Below are 19,155 nucleotides of genomic sequence, written 5' to 3'. Positions count from 1 at the left end.
CTTTAATTTCGTTCAAAATAAGAGACTTTGATATCTTCTTTTTTTTCATAGTTACTTTATTTTTTGTTTCTAATGAACATGGTATCTTTTGATTTTAACTAACTCCTGTTTGTTACTGGTTTATAGAAAAAATTCTTATTAATTAATTCTAATTATTAATTCTAATAGTTCTAATGATTATCTGCAGAGTGTCTGGGTCTTCTATGTGAAAATCATAATATTTGAGAATTATTTTGTTCCTTCATGTATAATACTTATAACTTTTATTTCTTTAAATATATATATTTTTCTTATTCTTCTGGCTAAAATTTCTAACACCGTATTGTTGAATGGATGTGTTGATCCTTGTTTTGTTCCACATTTTCAAATACTTATTTTTAATCTTTCAAGTATAAAATGTATACTTGAAATGGCTTTCTGTGGATTCTTTTTATCATTTCAAAATTGTTCCTCTTATTCCTAATTGGCTAATTTTTTTATTTGTTACAATCATAAATGGATATTTTTACATCTATTGACTTTTTTTACAATAAATTATTTTATATCTATTGACTAATGATTTTACTTTGGAAGATAAAATATTAAATTATTGCTAGTCATTACTGTTTCAGAGAAAATTTGTACATAGTGCTTAGCATTTTTGTGAGAATAGGGCACCAGATGGGAAAGACATGGAAACAGGGCCCAATAAAATGCCAGCACATGGAACATTGTCACAGAAGTGTAGAGAGAATGTGACACCACTCAGGAGCATTGGGAAATCCTGGGACCAAAGGAATATCTGAATTACCGGAGTCCATGGACCTTCAGAGAACATAGAGATAGAGGAACAGAGACTAGGTATGATGGTAGAAAAGATAACTGATGGTATAGAGATGACATTATTTGGGTCTCATAAAAAAGATGTGGATTTTTTTGTTTTTGTTTTGCTGTGTTGTTTTGTTTTTTCTCAAAGAGAAACAAAGAAACATAGACAGGATCCAGGTAAAAGAAACATACCAGCTCACAGAGGGGCCCCATTATGTGAAGAAGAGAGAACAATCTTCAAAAGTTAATGAAAAGAAATTTAGTACAAATGTGAGGACACCCTTCTTTATATACAAGTTAATAAACTAGTGGAATAAGTTATCCCCAAGCAGTGGCTTAGAGCCAAAAATAGCTGCACAGATTAATGAATGCAGCTTAACATGGAGCTAAATGAGCCTATATCTGACCTGGTGTGTCAATCCCTGGGCAAGAGCCTCTCCACTCCTCCATCCTTGGTTGCCTATATAGAACTTCGCTTGAGCATTGACAACTTGAGTTTTCCTCTCTTGTGAAAGCCTGGACACAGGTGATTCTTTTTCTCTGCTTTTCTCCTTTCTACTTCCTACATTCTCTCAAATATCATGTCTGTTTAAAATATTAATTTTTCAAAGATGGCCTTGATCTTTTCTTTTGTAGTTATTAAGTCCAGAAAAGGGAAGCACCACAAATAGAAAAGGGCAGCATTTGGAATAGTTTAGAAGTTTGGCCAGTGCCAGTGAGGGGGCTACAGAAGAGAACATTCCATCCCCCTCTTGCTGCTGCCTTCCTTCCAGGTTTCCGTGCAGATCAGATAGAGGGGGTGGCCCCAAGAGAGCAGCAGGACCCGTGCACATGTAACCAATTGCTTTTTTTGCCTGTAGTAAAGTTCACATTTTGATTGCTTCTCCAGATTATGTTGATCCAGACATATTTTATGCAGTCATCCGGATCTTTCTCTCTGGGTAAGTACAGTTCAACTGCTTTCCTGGATGAGACCTCTGTAGCATATTCCAAATTTATGAGGCAGAAGCTTCCTATAGTAATAAACACACTAAGAAACCTTGCTAACAAAGTGATCATTTGGATCCATTCTTGGATAAAAGAGGTGGGGTACCATCTGCAGGACAATTGAATATTTAAGGTCAGAATAATTGTCCTTAGGCCACCATATTACATTCATTTGTATTCACTTAGAATCCCATATTGATGGCAGAAAAAAAAAGCCCACTATGTAACCACAATGCTCTCTCATTTATATCCATTCTCTTCCCCTGTTACTAAGGCTGATGGGAGCATAGAAAGTAACTTGCAAGCCTTCTTCTAATGTGCTTGGAAGAGTTACCCCAAGTCATTTGTTCATATTTGTAGGTCTCTTCTTTTGTCACATGGACTGTAATTTTTCCAGATAAAGAACTCTACCCTTAGATACATTTCTTCCTTTAGATACACTAATTATACCTTGACATGTTTTAATCAAATTGCTTTCCCATTCACATTAACCGAGAGAAATTAAGTTTGTTTGTTTATTTTTTTAATAGTGAAAAGTAGAGGTAGTGAATGGATGAGGTGAAAAATTTGACATAGGGCTCACCTAGTGTTCCATCTTGATACCCAGGAGGTGCCTAATTGCTATAGACAGAAAGAATATGAAGTTGCACCTGGAAGGGACATGGGTGCAAGAAGGGAGTGACAACATGAACCCAGTGTTTTTTCTAGATTGAGTGGATCTGGACAGTCCAAGGGGACGCCAGCCTGGGTGGGCATTCCTCACTCTAGGGAGTAGAGAGGGGAAGCAGGAGGGTCTCTAGAGAATAACTTGAGGTTAATGGGTTCCTGGTTTATAGGAAACAAGAAAAATGGTGAAGAGTGTGGAATGGAATTGGGAGTGTTTCTCAGAATTCAGACTTTTGCTGTATACCCATTCGATCCCAAAATCCTCCCCAGAGAGGTTATCTGTGCTCAGAACTCTTCTCATTGTGTGCACATTTTACATGTAATCAGGGTTAAGACAAAGATCTGATTGTGCAATAGTGATTCTAGCAACAAATGTAAAACAAAATATGCAGATATGTTTTGGTAAAATTAGAGGAATAAAAGTCTTTTAAACATTTTAAATACATTGGGGTTTAAGAAGTACCTAATTCTGGAAAATCTCTTTGTGTTTCACTTTGCTCTCTAAATGTGTATTAGTCTTCCATTGTTACATAACAAATCACAAACATAACAGAAAACCATAACAAAAAACTGCTGTTTAAACAAATTAAAACAGCAGTTTTAAACAACATACATTTATTATCTTACATTTCTGTAGACCAGAAGGCCAGGCAAACTCAGCTTGGTTCTCTGCTTAGGGTCTCAAAATCCTGAGGTCAAGCTATCTGCTGGGCTGAGCTATTATCAGGAGAACCTGGGGAATCATTCACTTCCAAACTCGTTCAGGTTTTTGGTAGAATCCAAGTCTTCGTGGTTTTGGAACTGAGGTCTCTGTTTCCTTGCTGGCTGTCAGATAGGATCTGCTCTCAGCTTAGACTTCCTGCAATCCTTATCACACGGTATCCTCCAATGCAGCAATGATATTTCCAATCCTTCTAGTACTTAAATCTCTCTGATTTCTCCTTCTGCGACTAGCCAGAGAAAACCTCTGCCAAGGTCTTATGTTATTAGATTCAGCTCGCCTAGACAATGTAGAGTAACTCCCTATGTTAAAGTCAACTGATTAGTAACCTTAATTATATCTGCAACGTCTCTTTTGCCTTGCTGTATATCATATTGACAGGTATTGATAGCTTATAATATGAACAGTTCTAGGAATGAGAATGGAAATCTTGGGACTATCTTTTTCAATTTCTGCCTATCATGATTAAATGGTCACTAGAGGGTGATTATGTTTTCATTAAAATAAGTTCTGGGTCAGTGATGCATTTTATCTGTGATCTACATAAACGCCTCCCATCGGTCTGAGCCTCAAAAATATTTCTCATGTAGTGCAACTAAGTGACCAGCACCAAATCTTAAATGTATTGAAAGTGTTGATGGCCAAAATCATATGGATTTTTGAGAGTTCCCAATGGGATTGTCTTGGAAAATTGAAATCTCCTCCTATGTTCTTGATGTGTCCCATGTTTGATTTATTGTTTTCATTTACTTTTTAAAAACATTTTTATTTAGGCGTTTCATCATTTGTAGATTAAACTTATTCTTTCCATTTCCCACTCACATTAAATTTCACATGGAAGTTAGCCCCTGTGGAAAAATGTCATTTCTTTCTTTTTTTCTTCTGTTTATATTTCTTGGATTTCCTAAAAATAGGCTATGAGAAAGACTAAAAATAACTCTTGCCTACAGAGATTTGAAAGGAAAGTAATTGCTTTCCTTTGCAATCATTAGTTTGGGCCTGAGAGTGTATGGGACTGCTCAGAGAAACCCTATTTCCCTCCCTCAGACCAACTGTATCACAGGTGGAGAATATGGCTTTTGAAAGTAGATCCCCTTGTTTTATCTTTTTTGACTTACATTCTGGTGTCTTCTTTGTCACATTCAATGTGGCTTTAACACATCTGCTTCATGTTGGGGCACCAAAAAAATATTGATGTCTCCTGGCCATTTGAGCATCTGATGGTTCTTTAAAACTGGCGGGTCCTTTCCAGAAAAACATTTGGGTTTATATATTCTAGATATATAACACAGAATTATAGAATAATAGTTTTTTCATTCATTCATTCATTCATTCATTCATTAATCAACTATTTAGTGAGTGCTTACCATATGCCAGGAACAGTTCCTGGTGCAGGGAATGTTGCAATAAAACAAAACAGCAACTTTATTCTTGTGGAGCTTACATTTTAATGGTGGGAATCAGATCATGCATAAATAAATATAATTTAAAAAGTATTATACAATATATGTTACAACAATAAGTGATATGGGAAAATGTAAAGTAGGATACAGGGCATCATGGAGTATTAGGGAGAGGTGGTGTAAGTTTCTTACTTATTTATTATGGTCTGGGAATGCCATACTTCATTTGTGCAGATAACTGAAGGCAGTGAGGACTAAGCTACCTGGATACTTGTTACAAGCAAAAGGAATAAAAATTGCAATGGTCCTGACATTGGAGCATGCTTGTCATGGAGGAATTGTTGCAAGGAAGATAGCAGCACTGGAATGCAGTGTGTATGGGGGAGAATGAGAAAGATACAAGTGACAGCAGAAGACCAGATCATGTCAGGGCTTGTTGGCTACTTTCTGAGAGACAAGGGCAGCAGAGGCAAGTCTGGAGACAAATGAAATGATCTGTCTTAATTCAACTCATCGCTCTATTTTCTAACGTGGAAAATAGATAATTGAAGAGCAAGAATGGAAGCCAGGAAAACGTTCAAGAAGCTATGCCCACAATCAGGGTGATGGCTTGGACTAGGGTGGTGGCCTAAGAGGCATTGAGTAATGTTCAGTTCTGGAAATGACTGAAGGTAGAGTTGATGGGATCTGCTATTGGTTTGCAGGAGGAAGGAAGAAAATGGGATCAGTCGAAGAAGACTCTAGGGTTTTGGCCCAATCCACTGAAAGAATAGAGCTGCCATTTTCTCTGATGGGGAAGACTGTAGGAGGAAGAAATTTGGCAAAAGGGAGGGGATATCTGGAGCTCAGTTTGGGACATGTCCATTTCTGTGGAGATATCTGTAAGTTGGCAGTTTAATATATGAGTCTGGAACGTAGGGGAATGGTCCAGGTAGAAGTGTACATTTTTAAAGACTCCTAATATAGTTGGTTTTTAAATCAGTGAAGTAGATAAGAGCACTTGGGAAGTGAGAGTAGCAAGAATCCCATAAACTGAGCTCTGAGAAAGTCCAACACCAAAGTGGTCATGATGAGGAGGGACTGTTGAAAGAGACCAAAGTGACCATCTGAGATCATCCACAACATGGCAGAGACAACCCTGAACCAGTGTGACCACTGCCTCTCTTCCACTTACTCACGCTTTCAATATTTCTTCCCTATTTCCAAATATTTCTAAGATGCTGTTTAGAAATTTCATTGGAGCAGTGTCCTGAACTCTGACAAGTCACGAAAATTCTCTGGAACCCATTTAATTATGCAGCAGCTTTAGGAAGTAGGTGCAAATTAGGACTAAGTCTCAGGAAGGTGTGTACAAATGTACAAAATAATGAATGGAGGGAGCGGGATTCCAACTCACTCTAAATAATGTAAAATGGCTAATATTTAGCAAATGCTTAATATGTTCCAGGCACTGAGCAGGTATTATTTTAATTAGCTCCCATGAGAACTCAATAAGGTAGATCCTAATATCACTTGGGTGAGGAACTAGAGGCTCAGAGAGGTTAACTAACCAAGGCTCACAGTTAATAAATATCAAAGTTGAGATTAAATTTTCTATCTGCTTGAAATAGAGCCCTCTCACCCAACAGCTACCTCATGTTCTCCTCTTATGATCAGACTCCTTCCTTTGCTCTCCCCCTGCTCTGCTGTCTATGCCTCATCTGTTTCCAGAGGGATGTCACCCCACCTAAAAAGGCCATTTTGACGTTCATCCGGTGGAAACTGTAGAACGGCTGACCAAACCATTCTCCAATGCAAATAACGCAGCTCCTTATAGCATTTCCTACCATAAGGAAGTATTTGACAAAGGTCATGAACAGCCAGCTGAGCAGTCTGGCTACAGCTTTTTTATGTGTGTGATGCATTTTCCTTCTCTTGAGCAAAATGACTTTTAGAATTATAGGAAGAAGATGAGACATCTTCCACTGTAAGCCTGTTATTTAAACTGTTCACAGCAGGGACAGTGGCTCATTCCTGGCAATAAGAGAAAAAAGATTCTATTCCTTAGTAAAAGTGGAAATCCATATGTGGGGGTCTTGAGAAAATGAACATAGAAAAGTACAAGTTTGGGATTTAAGTTCTGGTTTTCCCATTTTTGAACAGTGTGGCCCTGGAGAATTAACTGCTCAGAGCCTTTGTTTGCTTATCTGTAAAATGGGTTTTTAGACACCTGCCTTCATCTACTCAAAAGAGGTCAAGTTAGAAAATGAAGGTGAGGGGCACCTGGGTGGCTCAGTCGGTTGTCCAACTTTGGCTCAGGTCTTGATCTCACAATTTGTGAGTTCGAGCCCCACTATGCTGACAGCTCAGAGCCTGGAGCCTGCTTCAGATTCTGTGTCTTCCTCTCTTTCTCTATTCCCTTCCCCTGCCTGTGCTCTCTCTCTTTCTCCCAAAAATAAATAAGTAAACATTAAAAAAAGAAAATGAATGTGAAGAGAGTTTATAGACTAACACATTGGAAGTACAATAACGTGTTCTTGGTGCCATTGTTTATCTTATGGAGTCAGCACATACATTCTGTAATTGTTTAAGACTATAAAAAATGTGACAGGGAAATGAGTAAAATAGTTGGAGGTAGAACTAGGGGTTTTCAGACACAAAAAGGCAAAGAAATGGAATCAGGGAGACAGAAGGGGAGACGAAAGGAGATAAGAGAGGAGAGGAAGCGGGGAAAACCCACTTCATCTGAGCAAGACCAGAGCCCCAATTCCAGTCCATCTACCTGTCCCTCTGGTAACCTGCAAGATTGTATTGTGTTCTCTTTGTTGCTGCCCTCATTATCAACACGTGCTGTCAAGAATGTATTTGACAAAGGTATTCCCACAAAGTCATGCATTATTTAACGCTGGTAGTTCAACATGACAACTGTTAAAACTGTTACAGGGAAAAGCAAAGGGGCGTGTGTGTGTGTGTGTGTGTGTGTGTGTGTGTGTGTGTGTACTTACTTACAAAGCTCTACTTGTGGAGTTAAAGGTATCAGGTGATTAAGGTTGAGATGAGCAGAAGGAGTGAAGATTATTCCAGAACCCCTAAATTATTCCTATTGAGCAGCACTGATGTCATCTTTATGACTGAATTTTTCTAATAAATATGTCATATGATCAATGTCAAGGATTCCTTTACTCTTCTGGAATAATCCTCCAACTGGGGAAAGGAAGGGCTGTATTCAATGGCCTATTATGAAGTTGAAGTATGCTTAAGTATATATTCTACAAAGATACCCAGTCTTTTGCTCTAAAAACACCGTTGAAATTGTGTTTGCTTTCTTACTCACTGTGCTGTATCAGAAAATATGCTCTTAACTCCTAGCACCCACTTCTTCTCTTTGACTTTTACTCTTGCTTAGATGGAAGGATAACCCAGCAATGCCAGTGGGGTTGATCTATGAAGGAGTCTCCCCAGAGCCCCTGAAATACTCTGGGGGGAGTGCAGCTCAGAGCACAGTGCTTCATGCCTTTGATGAGTTCTTAGGCATTTGTCACAGCAAGGAAAGTGGTAAGTCAGACATTTTCTTTTTCTTTCTGTTCCTTAACAGGGAGGAAGAACAGAGATGTCTTTACCAATTGATAAGACCAAGAGTAAATTAAAATGTCATGAAGTCTATACTTCTCTAAGTCAACCAGGAGGCTGTGTGCCTGCCAGATGTTATTGTGTCAAGTCAGTTAATATTTGATCTCAGCAGGATATTGGGTTTCCATTTCCATATCTTAAAACATTGCCATATATCCAACTGTTCCCCATAGTTTTGTTTGGATCCTAGTCAATAGCCTGCTTTGTCTAAAATGGGGGAGCGATCCGGAGTTTGAAGACTGTGGAATTAAGTTACAAAGTCTGGATATGGCTGATGATGGGTCTGAGCTCCTCACCAAAGCCCTTCCCCATAAAAATGCTGCAACTTCAAGTCAAGTCTATTTAGACCAGAAGATAGGCCTACCAGTTTAGAAGCTTGAAATTGTTCATTTCCTTATCTGCCAGCATCAAGCCGATGTTTAACAGCTGCAAAAAGGCACTTCAGAGTATGGCATTTTCAAGTCGGATTTAGGGGAAAAAAATTACTAGAATTTGGTGTGCAAATAGCGTCCAGTCTCATCCACAAAAGTCACTTATCAAGAACTATGATGATATTAAACACATAATGAATTTCCTATAAAAGATCAATCTATCTGTATTTCCTATAAATATCTATTGATTTGATTTTTAAACAACTTGACTTCAAGAGGCTATTATTACAAAAACAGTTGCTCATTCCTTTTTTTTATTAAAAAATTTTTTACATTTATTTATTTTTGAGAGACAGAGAGAGAGCACAAGTGGGAGAGGGGCAAAGAGAGAATGAGACACAGAATCCGAAGCAGGTTCCAGGCTCTGACTTGTCAGCACAGAGCCCGACACAGGGCTCCAACCACAAACCGTGAGATCATGACCTGAGCCGAAGTCGGACGCTTAACTGACTGAGCCACCCAGGCACCCCAACAGTTGCTCACTCTTTATTTTCTTGCCCTTATAAATTCTATTACTTTCCCCTTCCTTAGCACTCTCCAAACAAAGCAAAATTCAGGAGAGTATTTAGCAAATCGGTTTAAGGGTATATGCCTTACATTTGTAGATATCTCTCATGACGATAGTCTCATCAAGATACTTTGCCTACCTTGGGTATATGATACATATTTACACATTGACTGGTAGATATGGTTCCAACTCAGTTATCTGAGATGTACTTGCTTCTTTTTTCCTTCCCCATCAATATTCAGGAATGTAGTATTTGTAGTCTACAAGCAAAAGAGCCAGCAGAGTGGATTGAAAAGTTAGATGACAGCAAGTTTTCATTGCACTGATGTCTGGAAAACCAAACAGGCTCTCGCATCTTTCCATGTGGAGCTATGACATAGTTCTGGTTTGTTTCTTTCAGCTGATTTTCTGCACAGGATGAGGGAGTACATGCCTCCTTCCCACAAGGCCTTTATAGAAGAAATTCACTCAACTCCTTCACTGAGAGACCACATTCTGTCCTCTGGAAATGGCCAACTTCTGACAGCCTATAACCAGTGTGTGGAGGCCCTGGCGGAGCTACGCAGCTATCACATCACTGTGGTGACCAAATACCTCATCACAGCAGCCACCAAAGCAAAGGGCAGGAGGCCGAACTATGTCCCTGGGCCACCACTAGCCTTAGAAGAGAGGGGCACAGGTGGGACTGTAGTTCTGAGCTTCCTGAAGAGTGTCAGGGATAAGACCTTAGAGGCAATTCTCCACCAAAGTGATTAAGAGACTGCCCTCTTCCCAAGAATGCAAAACCAGAAACTCGGGTTTCCCCTGGCCCTTTCTCCCACTGGAGGGCACGTAGGCCTGGAGAATGAGAATGTCTGGAATTATCTGACAGGAACCTCAGCCCTGTTTATGTTCCTGCTCTACAGAACACCATCTTCTCCCTTGTTGAGAGCTGTTAGTCTTCACAGAGGAGAATTTCCATGGCTAGTCAGAAATTTTCCTTTCCCTATCTAATTACTGGTTAATAGCAAACAGCTTTGGACACTTCCTCATTCAGAACCCCACAGAGGAGCCCGTGTACCCCTATTCTATTTTCAAATAATAGAAAATCAATCTAAATTTCAAAAAACAAACCAAATTGCCTGTGGACAGATCCCCTTTTTGATTTCTTTAAAAAGCAAATTAAATACTCGTGCATGCATTCACTCATTCATTCAGTCAACGACTTATTACGTTCCTACTGAGCACTGGTTTAGGGATTAGAGCAGAGAATTTTTGTGGTCCCCATCCAGCTTTCCTCTCCCTGAGTGTGCTGAGTTTGTGGCAGGAGGTTGGAAATGCTCCAGTGGCGATGTGGAGGAAAGAGGAGGCTCACATAAGACTTGGAAGTCACCAGTGTAACAATGAATAGTTAACAATGTGGGAACGAACGGATGAGGCTCTTTGGCATGGTTCATCAATTTGCAAATTCTGTTTTAGTTTCATTCTTTATTTTTGGAAGAATGATTCTTTCTTCTTACACCGAAAGTTTATAGTTGTAAAATGAATTAATTGACCCCTTGGAAGTAAATGATCGAAACAGGAATAAATAGTAAACTCACATGTTTAGTTTACAAATAAATGTAACTTTTTATTGATTTATTTTCTATCTCAAGATCTCATTTCATCTGATAGCAAAAGCTAGAAAACTTTAATCTTGCCAATTTAAGATAAACTCCATTAATTTAGGCCTGCCCCCCTCCCCCCCCCCCAGCCCCACACTGTGCACACACACATATATCTGAGACAGTATCTACATTCCACAGGGCCAATCTAGAATCATGGCCTCAAGGAGAAGGACCTGATCATCAGGAACAGCCTCTGCCCAAGTTAGCATCTGCTGAGCAGTTCCCCTCCCCATATGAGTACTGGTCAAATGGAGCTTGCAGCTTGTTTAATCCTTTCAAACAAGCCTTTCAGATTACTCAGCCTTCAAAGTCTTGTCATATCACTTGGAAAAACATCTGACCACTTCCAACATTGCCCAGGCCCTTAAACCCCACTTTTACTGTATATATAGTGGGGGGGGGGGGAAGAGAAATTTTAAGAAATTGGCTTATGTGATTATAGAGGTTGGAAATTCCAAAATCTGCAGGGTAGACCAGCAGCCTGGAGACTCAGGGAATCACCATCTAAAGACTGACTGCTGGTAGAATTCCTTTCTGCTCAGTGAAGGTCAGTCTTTGTTCTATTCAGGCCCTCAACTGATTGGGTGAGGCCCACTCACATTATGGACAGCAATCTGCTTTACTCAAAGTCCATTAATTTAAATGTTCGCCTCATCCAAACAAAATACCCTCACAAAACCGTACAAAATAATGTGTGACCAAATATCTGGGTATCATGGACCAGCCAAGATGACATAGAATTAGCTATCACAAGCCTCCTTTACAAGAAACTGAATTAGGGTAAAGTTATGGTATCTGATACACACCCTCCCCACATTTCTATTAGAGAAGAATCCTCTTTTGTAATGATGGGCAGGAGGTACAAAAATGATGTATAGTTTCTCCCCAGGAGATGCTGGGAAGGGATACAGGCAGTACACTGGATGGAAACCCCTAGAGAGAAGGATGGAATACTGCCCACAAAAATCTGACTATATTGACAGCTAAAGGCTCTTTATACCAGGTGATCTGTGTAGAATGAAACCATTGTCTCTTTTAATAAAAATAACAACCCACTGTTTCGAGGTTGACCTTATAGGGCTAATCTTCACCTGGGAAGGGAGCAAAGCCTTAAAGTCTTAAACCTTGTACATAAGAGTCACCTTCACCTAACCCCCCCCCCCCCAACACCTAAGCCTTCTGGTGACAAGGGGACACTGATTCTTTTTTATCCTGTGCCCAAGTGCAGTTAGGATTAGTTTAGTCATTTTTAGAAGACATTAGAAAGGACTCAGGGATGATTTTAAAAGCAAGCCAACAAAAATCATAAAGGAACACCAGTTAGATGGCATGAGCAACATTCAGTCTTCATGCTGTGGGGCACAGAGACCCTATACTTTCCTTAGACTGCATGCAGGTGAACAGGATCCCCAAACTCTCAATTTACAGAGTGTCCAGCAAAGACAGTCTCAGAGACTGAGTTTTTCTTCCCTTGTTGTCAGTCTGAAATTTGTTTTTTGTTGTTTCAACACAATCTATATAGGGTTAAAATAAAAATAAAACTAAACAAACTGAGGGTTGATGGGGGGTGGGAGGGAGGGGAGGGTGGGTGATGGGTATTGAGGAGGGCACCTTTTGGGATGAGCACTGGGTGTTGTATGGAAACCAATTTGTCAATAAATTTCATATATATAAAAAAAAAAAAGAAGAAAAAAAAATAAAACTAAACACCAACCATAAAGAAATGCTTGAAACCTGTGAGATCCTATCCAATTTAAGATCTGGGATATAAAATTTGCAGTACCTGAAAGCAATTATTTCTTCCACAACAGTGAATTTCACCCACCAAATTCTGTCTTGCATTTTCTTATGCACAGATGTCCTATTTGCTTTGCTAATGGAAGAAACACTCTTCTCTTTCTTTGTTCACTTAACAGTAAACTTAATAAAGAAGTCGGATATCATTGCTTTCTGAAATGCAATTGCTAGTTAATTTTTGCAGTTTAGCATCTGCTTCTCAGCAACATTAAAAACTGAGTTTTTGGATGTAAGCATCATCAAAAATAAATGATTTTTTCTTGCAAAGTAACTTCCTTTGTAAACTCACAAATCTATTGGCCCACATGGTTCTATGGCAGCTGCATAGGTTTCAAACCAAACTCAATTATGGTATTTGCCTTTAATTGTCCACATTCTTTTTAAGGTATCAGTCAGAATTTGACCTGCACTGTACAGGGAGCATTTACCTTAGACCGACTCTGACCCCTCACAGGCCATGTCCTTCTTCGAAAGGCAAGGAGTCCTGGGGCCAGTAGAACTTGCCTTTAGGACGATCAACTTTTTTTTTTTTTTTTTTTTTTTAGGACGATCAACTTTTTAAAGAACCCATCAGAGGTTCTCATAGAGGTATACCCATACTCAGAGGTACCCATAGTAGACAAAATACCAATAATGATAATAATAACAATAATAATAAAAATTAATTACAGGCACACACTAGTGTTATTCATTTGTCATTAAAATATGAAAAGTAAACATCCATTTGAAAATATATTACAATATTCAGCACTACTTACGCCTCTGTTGCATAAATGCTATTATTTAAACAAAACAATTGGCTAGTTCACTGTGGCAGTAAGTGGTAATTAGTAAGACTATTTAAACAAATACTATGTAATTGTTTTCATTTTTATTATCTATGCTTTTCAGAAGAGTTAAGGAAACATGCTCACAATACTCACAATGTGAAAAATCACACTTTTACTATCTTGGTCATCCATGGGCACAAGCCCCGACAGCTGTTCCTATTTAAGATTAGGACCCGCTTCAGACGCTTGCTTGGGTCACGTCACGGGTCACGTCGCTCAGAGTGAGCCGCAGTGAGCCACCCATCACTGTGAACCAGGAACTACGGTTGCCAACATCAGGGGTCAAGGGAAAACCCAGTAACAAAGACCACAGGAGAGGGATGATCAGCACCATACCCAGTCGATACTAAAACAGTGTTACAGTCATATGGATTTTTCACTCTTCTTTTAATTTTTGACACAAGGTTGAAAAACGGAGCTTTTAATACCCCAGTGAAGGGGTTTACAGAACATGAGACTTCCAGTGCTAAAAGTAAGTCAGATTTAGGCAATGCAATTTGGTCACTAGACCTGCCCTCTATTATCACTTCTATTACCGCCATTTTCCATATCATGCTCTAGATGCCTGGAACGCCCAAATACCTTGCACACATGGCCTCAAGGGTGTGTGTACAGAGTCTTCTCTCCTGGGTTTGCTTCTGACGGTGCCATTGGTATTCAAGTCCCTATGCCCCCAGGGAGGACAAGGCTTTTTGCAGGCATGTGCGTGGAGCTCAGCCAGGAGGCTGGGGTGTTTACAGGCATTATGGAGCGGTCCCTGGAAGTTGCAACATAGCAGTGCTGGAAAGAGTGAGGCTGGACCTGAGACTGACTATCCCCATGTCTCCATGTTTGATATGGAATTCTAAGGAGTGAGAGAATTAACTTCAAGGTGGGCTTCCGGGTTATTTTGAAAGTATCTTTTTCTAGGGTATAATAGAACACCTTTTATTTATTTGCTAGACTGATCTATAATCTAATTTATGTATGTGTAGGAAAGAAACGGTATGTGGATGTCCATTTGTACTTTTACCCCAGGCCCAGGCAAACAAAAGGCCTGTTAAAGTCTCAAGCTTGTCATTTAAACTTTGCCTGTAAGTCTTGTCTACGACCACCAGAGGGCAATCGCGACCTGCAACGCTCAGCCCCAAGGCTTCAAGCACAGATTCCAGGCTAATCCCACAGGAGGAAGGTTTTTCCCTTTTCAAAATATCTCTTTCTCCACAGTAGGACTCGGAGGAATCTGGAGAGGTTATCACCCAGAACCATGCCTCCAGACAGAGCCACACTAAATCAATCCAGATAAATACTGGTGTCCAAAAGCAAATTATATTCTATTCCTTTGTACATTTTAAAAGGGATATTCTGGGTGCTAGAACTGTGGATAATTTGCATTCCCATTTTTATATTTTTCTTTATTAAAAAGAAAAACATTAAAGCATGTTTTTGTAAAAGTCAGAGAGAGAAACTCTTCATCCTACCTCAGTGACTAGTGTTATCTGAGAATCTTTACTCTCAGGGAAACTTAAATGCTGCCAAATTGCGAAGAGAAGATTAGTAGTGAAAGACTAGCACTGAAAAAAAAGAGCATATAAATACAGGAAACAAGAAAAGCCAAGTAACTGTCTTGGGCTTAGAAAGAGGTTAGTCGGGGTTTTCTCTATAAGAAAATACAAATGTCATCACTCATTAAATAATTTCTCTTCTCATTGCCCCCCTCACATCCATCCCAGCTCTGTGGCCCTTAGCCATGTATGACTTGTGTGGGATATCTCCTTATATAATAGCTCCGTGATGCAATCTGCACCTGCAAACAGTTCATTTAAAAATGTCCTATTATGGCAAGCATTGGAATTATATGCAAACTCTGGAGAGGGAAATGTGGATGGACTGAGGCACATCTCTAGCTGATCCGCTCATAGTTGCCAAGCTCAACCTGTGTTGAAAATATAAAAGAAGCATAAAAGAAAGGACACTTATAGTGTTCTTGTTTATCATCTCCCTTGTCCATTAATTTCCAAAAACTAATAAAGACGCTGACCAGAGAATTAAAAATTCTAATATGAAACTAACGGAAACAACAAATCTAGACTATATACCACTCAATCTGCTATAGCCATATGGCAAACATAAATTTGAGATTAGTGAGCTCGATACAGAGTATGAAGACCACACAAATCTACTCATAACATCCTTCCTTTCTATGTCACTTGCCTGGTTACAAATTCCAGTTCAATTTGTTACAATTTGTAACAGCTTCATGTGTCAATTTTAGGGTAATAACACTTATATAGGGTATGATAATTATATAAGTTACTATATGTAGTAGTAGTAGACCAGTGTCTATGCAGAGCAAACATTATTTAACTACTTGCTGCTATTATTATTGCTATTATTAATTGTCAAGGACTGTTAGACACACTGTTGAACAGTGTGGAAGGAAAGCTTGCTTTCAAAAACCTAGGACATAGAGTCACAGAAGAGTGACCTCTCTTCACCTGAAAGGGGAAATTTATGATCTAAGAATGCAAGAGGAAGGCCTTTGGAAAAACTGAGAAATTTCTAGAGTGTTGTTTTTTCATCTTTTTTAGGGAAATATTTTCTGACGCTGTTTGATTGCTCTCATGTTCACTATACAAAGACTTCGCCAACATTCCTTCTAAATTCTGAATAAAATAAAATTTCTAGTTTAAAATCAAACTAAAATCATGTCAGTGTTGTTATGAGACCTTACAACATGATTTGAAAGAAGTGGAGATACTGTAGATTTTGAAAAAAACAAAAAAAAAAAAACCACAAAAAAACCAACAACCTACAACTAGGATTGACAGAGCAAAGGACTCATAAGCATATTGGCAAGAAGTTAATTGTCTGGGGGAAGGAATGTAATATCCTAGCACCTGACAGGATTGGCTAAGCTGTAAAGTATGGGAAGTTTAGCTCCCACACTTGAACCTCCCCTTTCTGTGCTGTCAATCTCCATATTGGTGACATCTCTTCTATCAGAGCAATGTTGTATTTTATATAATCAAAAATGTCCCAAGGAGAGAAGTGTTTTTCTCTCTCATGTTTCAAAATATCCAGGGATAGAACGGCGGCTCCATTGGGTCATTAATGACTCAAGTTGTTCTCTCTGTATCCTGACATCTTCAGGAGGTTTCTTCCACCTCTTGGCTTAAGATGGCTGCTGGAATGCCAGCCATTCTATCTGCCCTGTAGGTCATGAGAAGAAAAGGGAAAAGAAGGACAATTTTCTGGGTTTTTTTGAGGAAACTTCTAAGAAGACCCCTACAGACACACACACACACACACACACATACACGTGTATATATATACATATTCATATGTATATATGTATATTTTTTCTATTGACTATGTCTCAGTCTCATAGCCTTCCTAGCTACCATAGACTGGCAAACGTAGTCTTTAAACAGAACAACCACACACCTAGCAAAAAATAGTGTTGTTAAGAAAAGGGGGGCACCTGGGTGGCTCAGTTGTTAAGCATCTGACTTCGGCTCAGGTCGTGAGTCTGAGCCCCACGTCGGGCTCTGTGCTGACAGCTCAGAGCCTAGAGCCTGCTTCAAATTCTGTGTCTCCCTCTCTCTCTCTGCTCATGCCCTCCCTCCCTCTCTCTCTCTCTCTCTCTCTCTCTCAAAAATAAGTAAACATTAAAAAAAGAATACATTAAAAAAGGAAGGGAATGAATGCATGTTGAGGTAAGCAACAAAAAGCCATTTGTATTATATCTTCCTTACATAGTCAAATTTTCTTAGGGCCTTTCATGTTTCTCAAAACTTTTCCTCAGAAAAGAATCTAAAATTCACTCTATTGTATAAGAGATTGATAAGCCATGAAAGCATTAACCTTGCCTAAGAAATGTGAATTACCATAGGATGAAATACCTAAGTACAGTTATTAAACATTGCTAGTAAATTTTCAAGGGAAGGAGTAGGGGGATACAAGGAGAGTACAGGCAATGTTGACAGGAAGAGAGGGTGAAATCTCTGCACACGGAAAACCCACACTTCACCTGAGGCCAGGCAGCTGGCACTAAAAATTGCAATATTATCTTCAACTTGCAGCTACACTGATATGGAAAAAGTCCTGCTAGTGTAAAGAGTTGCTTTCAGGTTGGAAGAAATTCTACCTATTCTCAAGGTCAGGAGTCAACTCTTTAAATGAGTTGCATTCCATGAGCGTATAGCAGTCTACAACCAAAATGTTAGCCCTACATTAGAATTGCCCAGAACGTGATAAAACGCAGATCTATATGACCACTCCCAGAGTTTCTGACTCAGTAGGTTTCGGGTTCAGCCTGATAATTTACTTGTGATGATATCATAAGCTAAAGTTTGAGAATCACTGGTTTATGATGTTTTCCTCTTTTCCTTGTTATCAAGGGCACCATGAACTATTACCTCTATGTAATGAAAGTGAGTTTTACTTTCTGAAGGAGGAAACCTTAAGCTCTTTATAATCATCTTAATGTGAAAGCACAAAATACCTAAGCTGTGTTGGTGGCCTACATAAGCATCTCTCTCCAAAAAAACATGTAGAAAGTGTTTGCTTACATTGTAAAGAGAAATGTATCTTTCTGATCATTCTCTCGCACCATTAAGTTTTAACAAAATTGAAAAAAAAATTTAAGTTTCAGGAAAAAAGCAATCCTATTGTTAAATGAAGGACACAGTAAAAAAAATAAAATAAAAAAATAAAAAAAATAAGACAGCTTGGGCCAAAAGACACAGGAAAGGAGATGGATGGTTTCCCCATAAAGGCACAATCCCAAATCAACTGCTGACTAACCATGATTTTATCAGAGGGAAATCTGGTTCTGGGTCTTGAACTGAATCTAGTTTTGTGTGTTTCTTAAATGATGCTAACACTAATGAATAAAATACCCCTTTAAAAGTTAGTGAGAAGAGACAGAGCTGGAAAATGTTTAATACAAATCAGGATACTTCTGCAAATAAATACACACTGAGTAGCTAAATGATTGGATTACTCCTCCCTGCTGCCTATCTTAGGTACATGGCCTTGCCTCACTGAGCCTCAGGGTCTTGGATTGTCTAGTGAGTTTGCTGTGATGCATGATCTCTGGGTCTCTTCTAATATTCAGCAATGCTCTTCTGAGTATGCAAGAGTCGGTCCTGGGCTACGTGCACAGGGAATTAGTTCTATCTGTGATATTGATCAGGAGTTATTCTAAGTCCTAGGAGGTTCATTGTTATTTAGGCTGGACTCTGCTTGTTTGCATTGAACATAAGCAACATTTATGACAAAGTGGTAAATAATAGACTAACTAATCATAGTTTAATAATGGCATTCACCAGAGAAACCCATCTTCTCCCTTACCTGAAATGCCCAACCCACAACCACCAGCTTCTCTTGAACAAGCCCTCCTGATGCATGGCCATCTGTTCCTCCCAAACAGTATCATGGAACATTTGGGTGACTATTGCTATTTAAAATTATGTTATTCTAACTTCTCATCATTTATGATAGCTAACTAAGTCAATCTACTCTATGTAGAGAGAGCCTGGAATTCCTCAGCACCTTCCCATTTTGTACCTTCCTGACTAGCTCCTGGGTGTATCCTTGAAGACTCAACTCAGGCATCAGCTCTATGGGGCCCTTCCTGCTAACACTCCACCTGCCATCTGCAGCCTAGATGCTGCCTAAAACTTGGACCTGCCCCTCTTTCTGGATTTGTCTAACAGGGTCACTGTAATTACCTTCTATAACTGCTTCCTCCACTCAACTATAAA

General features: G+C 39.2%; 1 protein-coding gene across 2 annotated transcripts in view; it reads left to right on the top strand.

The window, feature by feature from the left end:
* Positions 1-12,326, top strand: part of IDO2 (indoleamine 2,3-dioxygenase 2) — a 75,163-nt gene extending 62,837 nt beyond the window's left edge. For both annotated transcript variants that reach the window (XM_030312580.1, XM_030312581.1), the window contains 3 exons: positions 1,697-1,748; positions 7,970-8,118; positions 9,533-12,326. In XM_030312580.1, the coding sequence (XP_030168440.1) occupies positions 1,697-1,748; positions 7,970-8,118; positions 9,533-9,888 (557 nt within the window). In that variant the 3' untranslated portion in view covers positions 9,889-12,326. The remainder of the gene's footprint in view (positions 1-1,696; positions 1,749-7,969; positions 8,119-9,532) is intronic.
* Positions 12,327-19,155: the final 6,829 nt, after the last annotated feature.

The sequence above is a fragment of the Lynx canadensis genome, chromosome B1 (genome assembly GCF_007474595.2).
Source record: "Lynx canadensis isolate LIC74 chromosome B1, mLynCan4.pri.v2, whole genome shotgun sequence".
Taxonomy (NCBI): domain Eukaryota; kingdom Metazoa; phylum Chordata; class Mammalia; order Carnivora; family Felidae; genus Lynx; species Lynx canadensis.
This window is presented reverse-complemented; position numbering and strand designations above follow the sequence as displayed.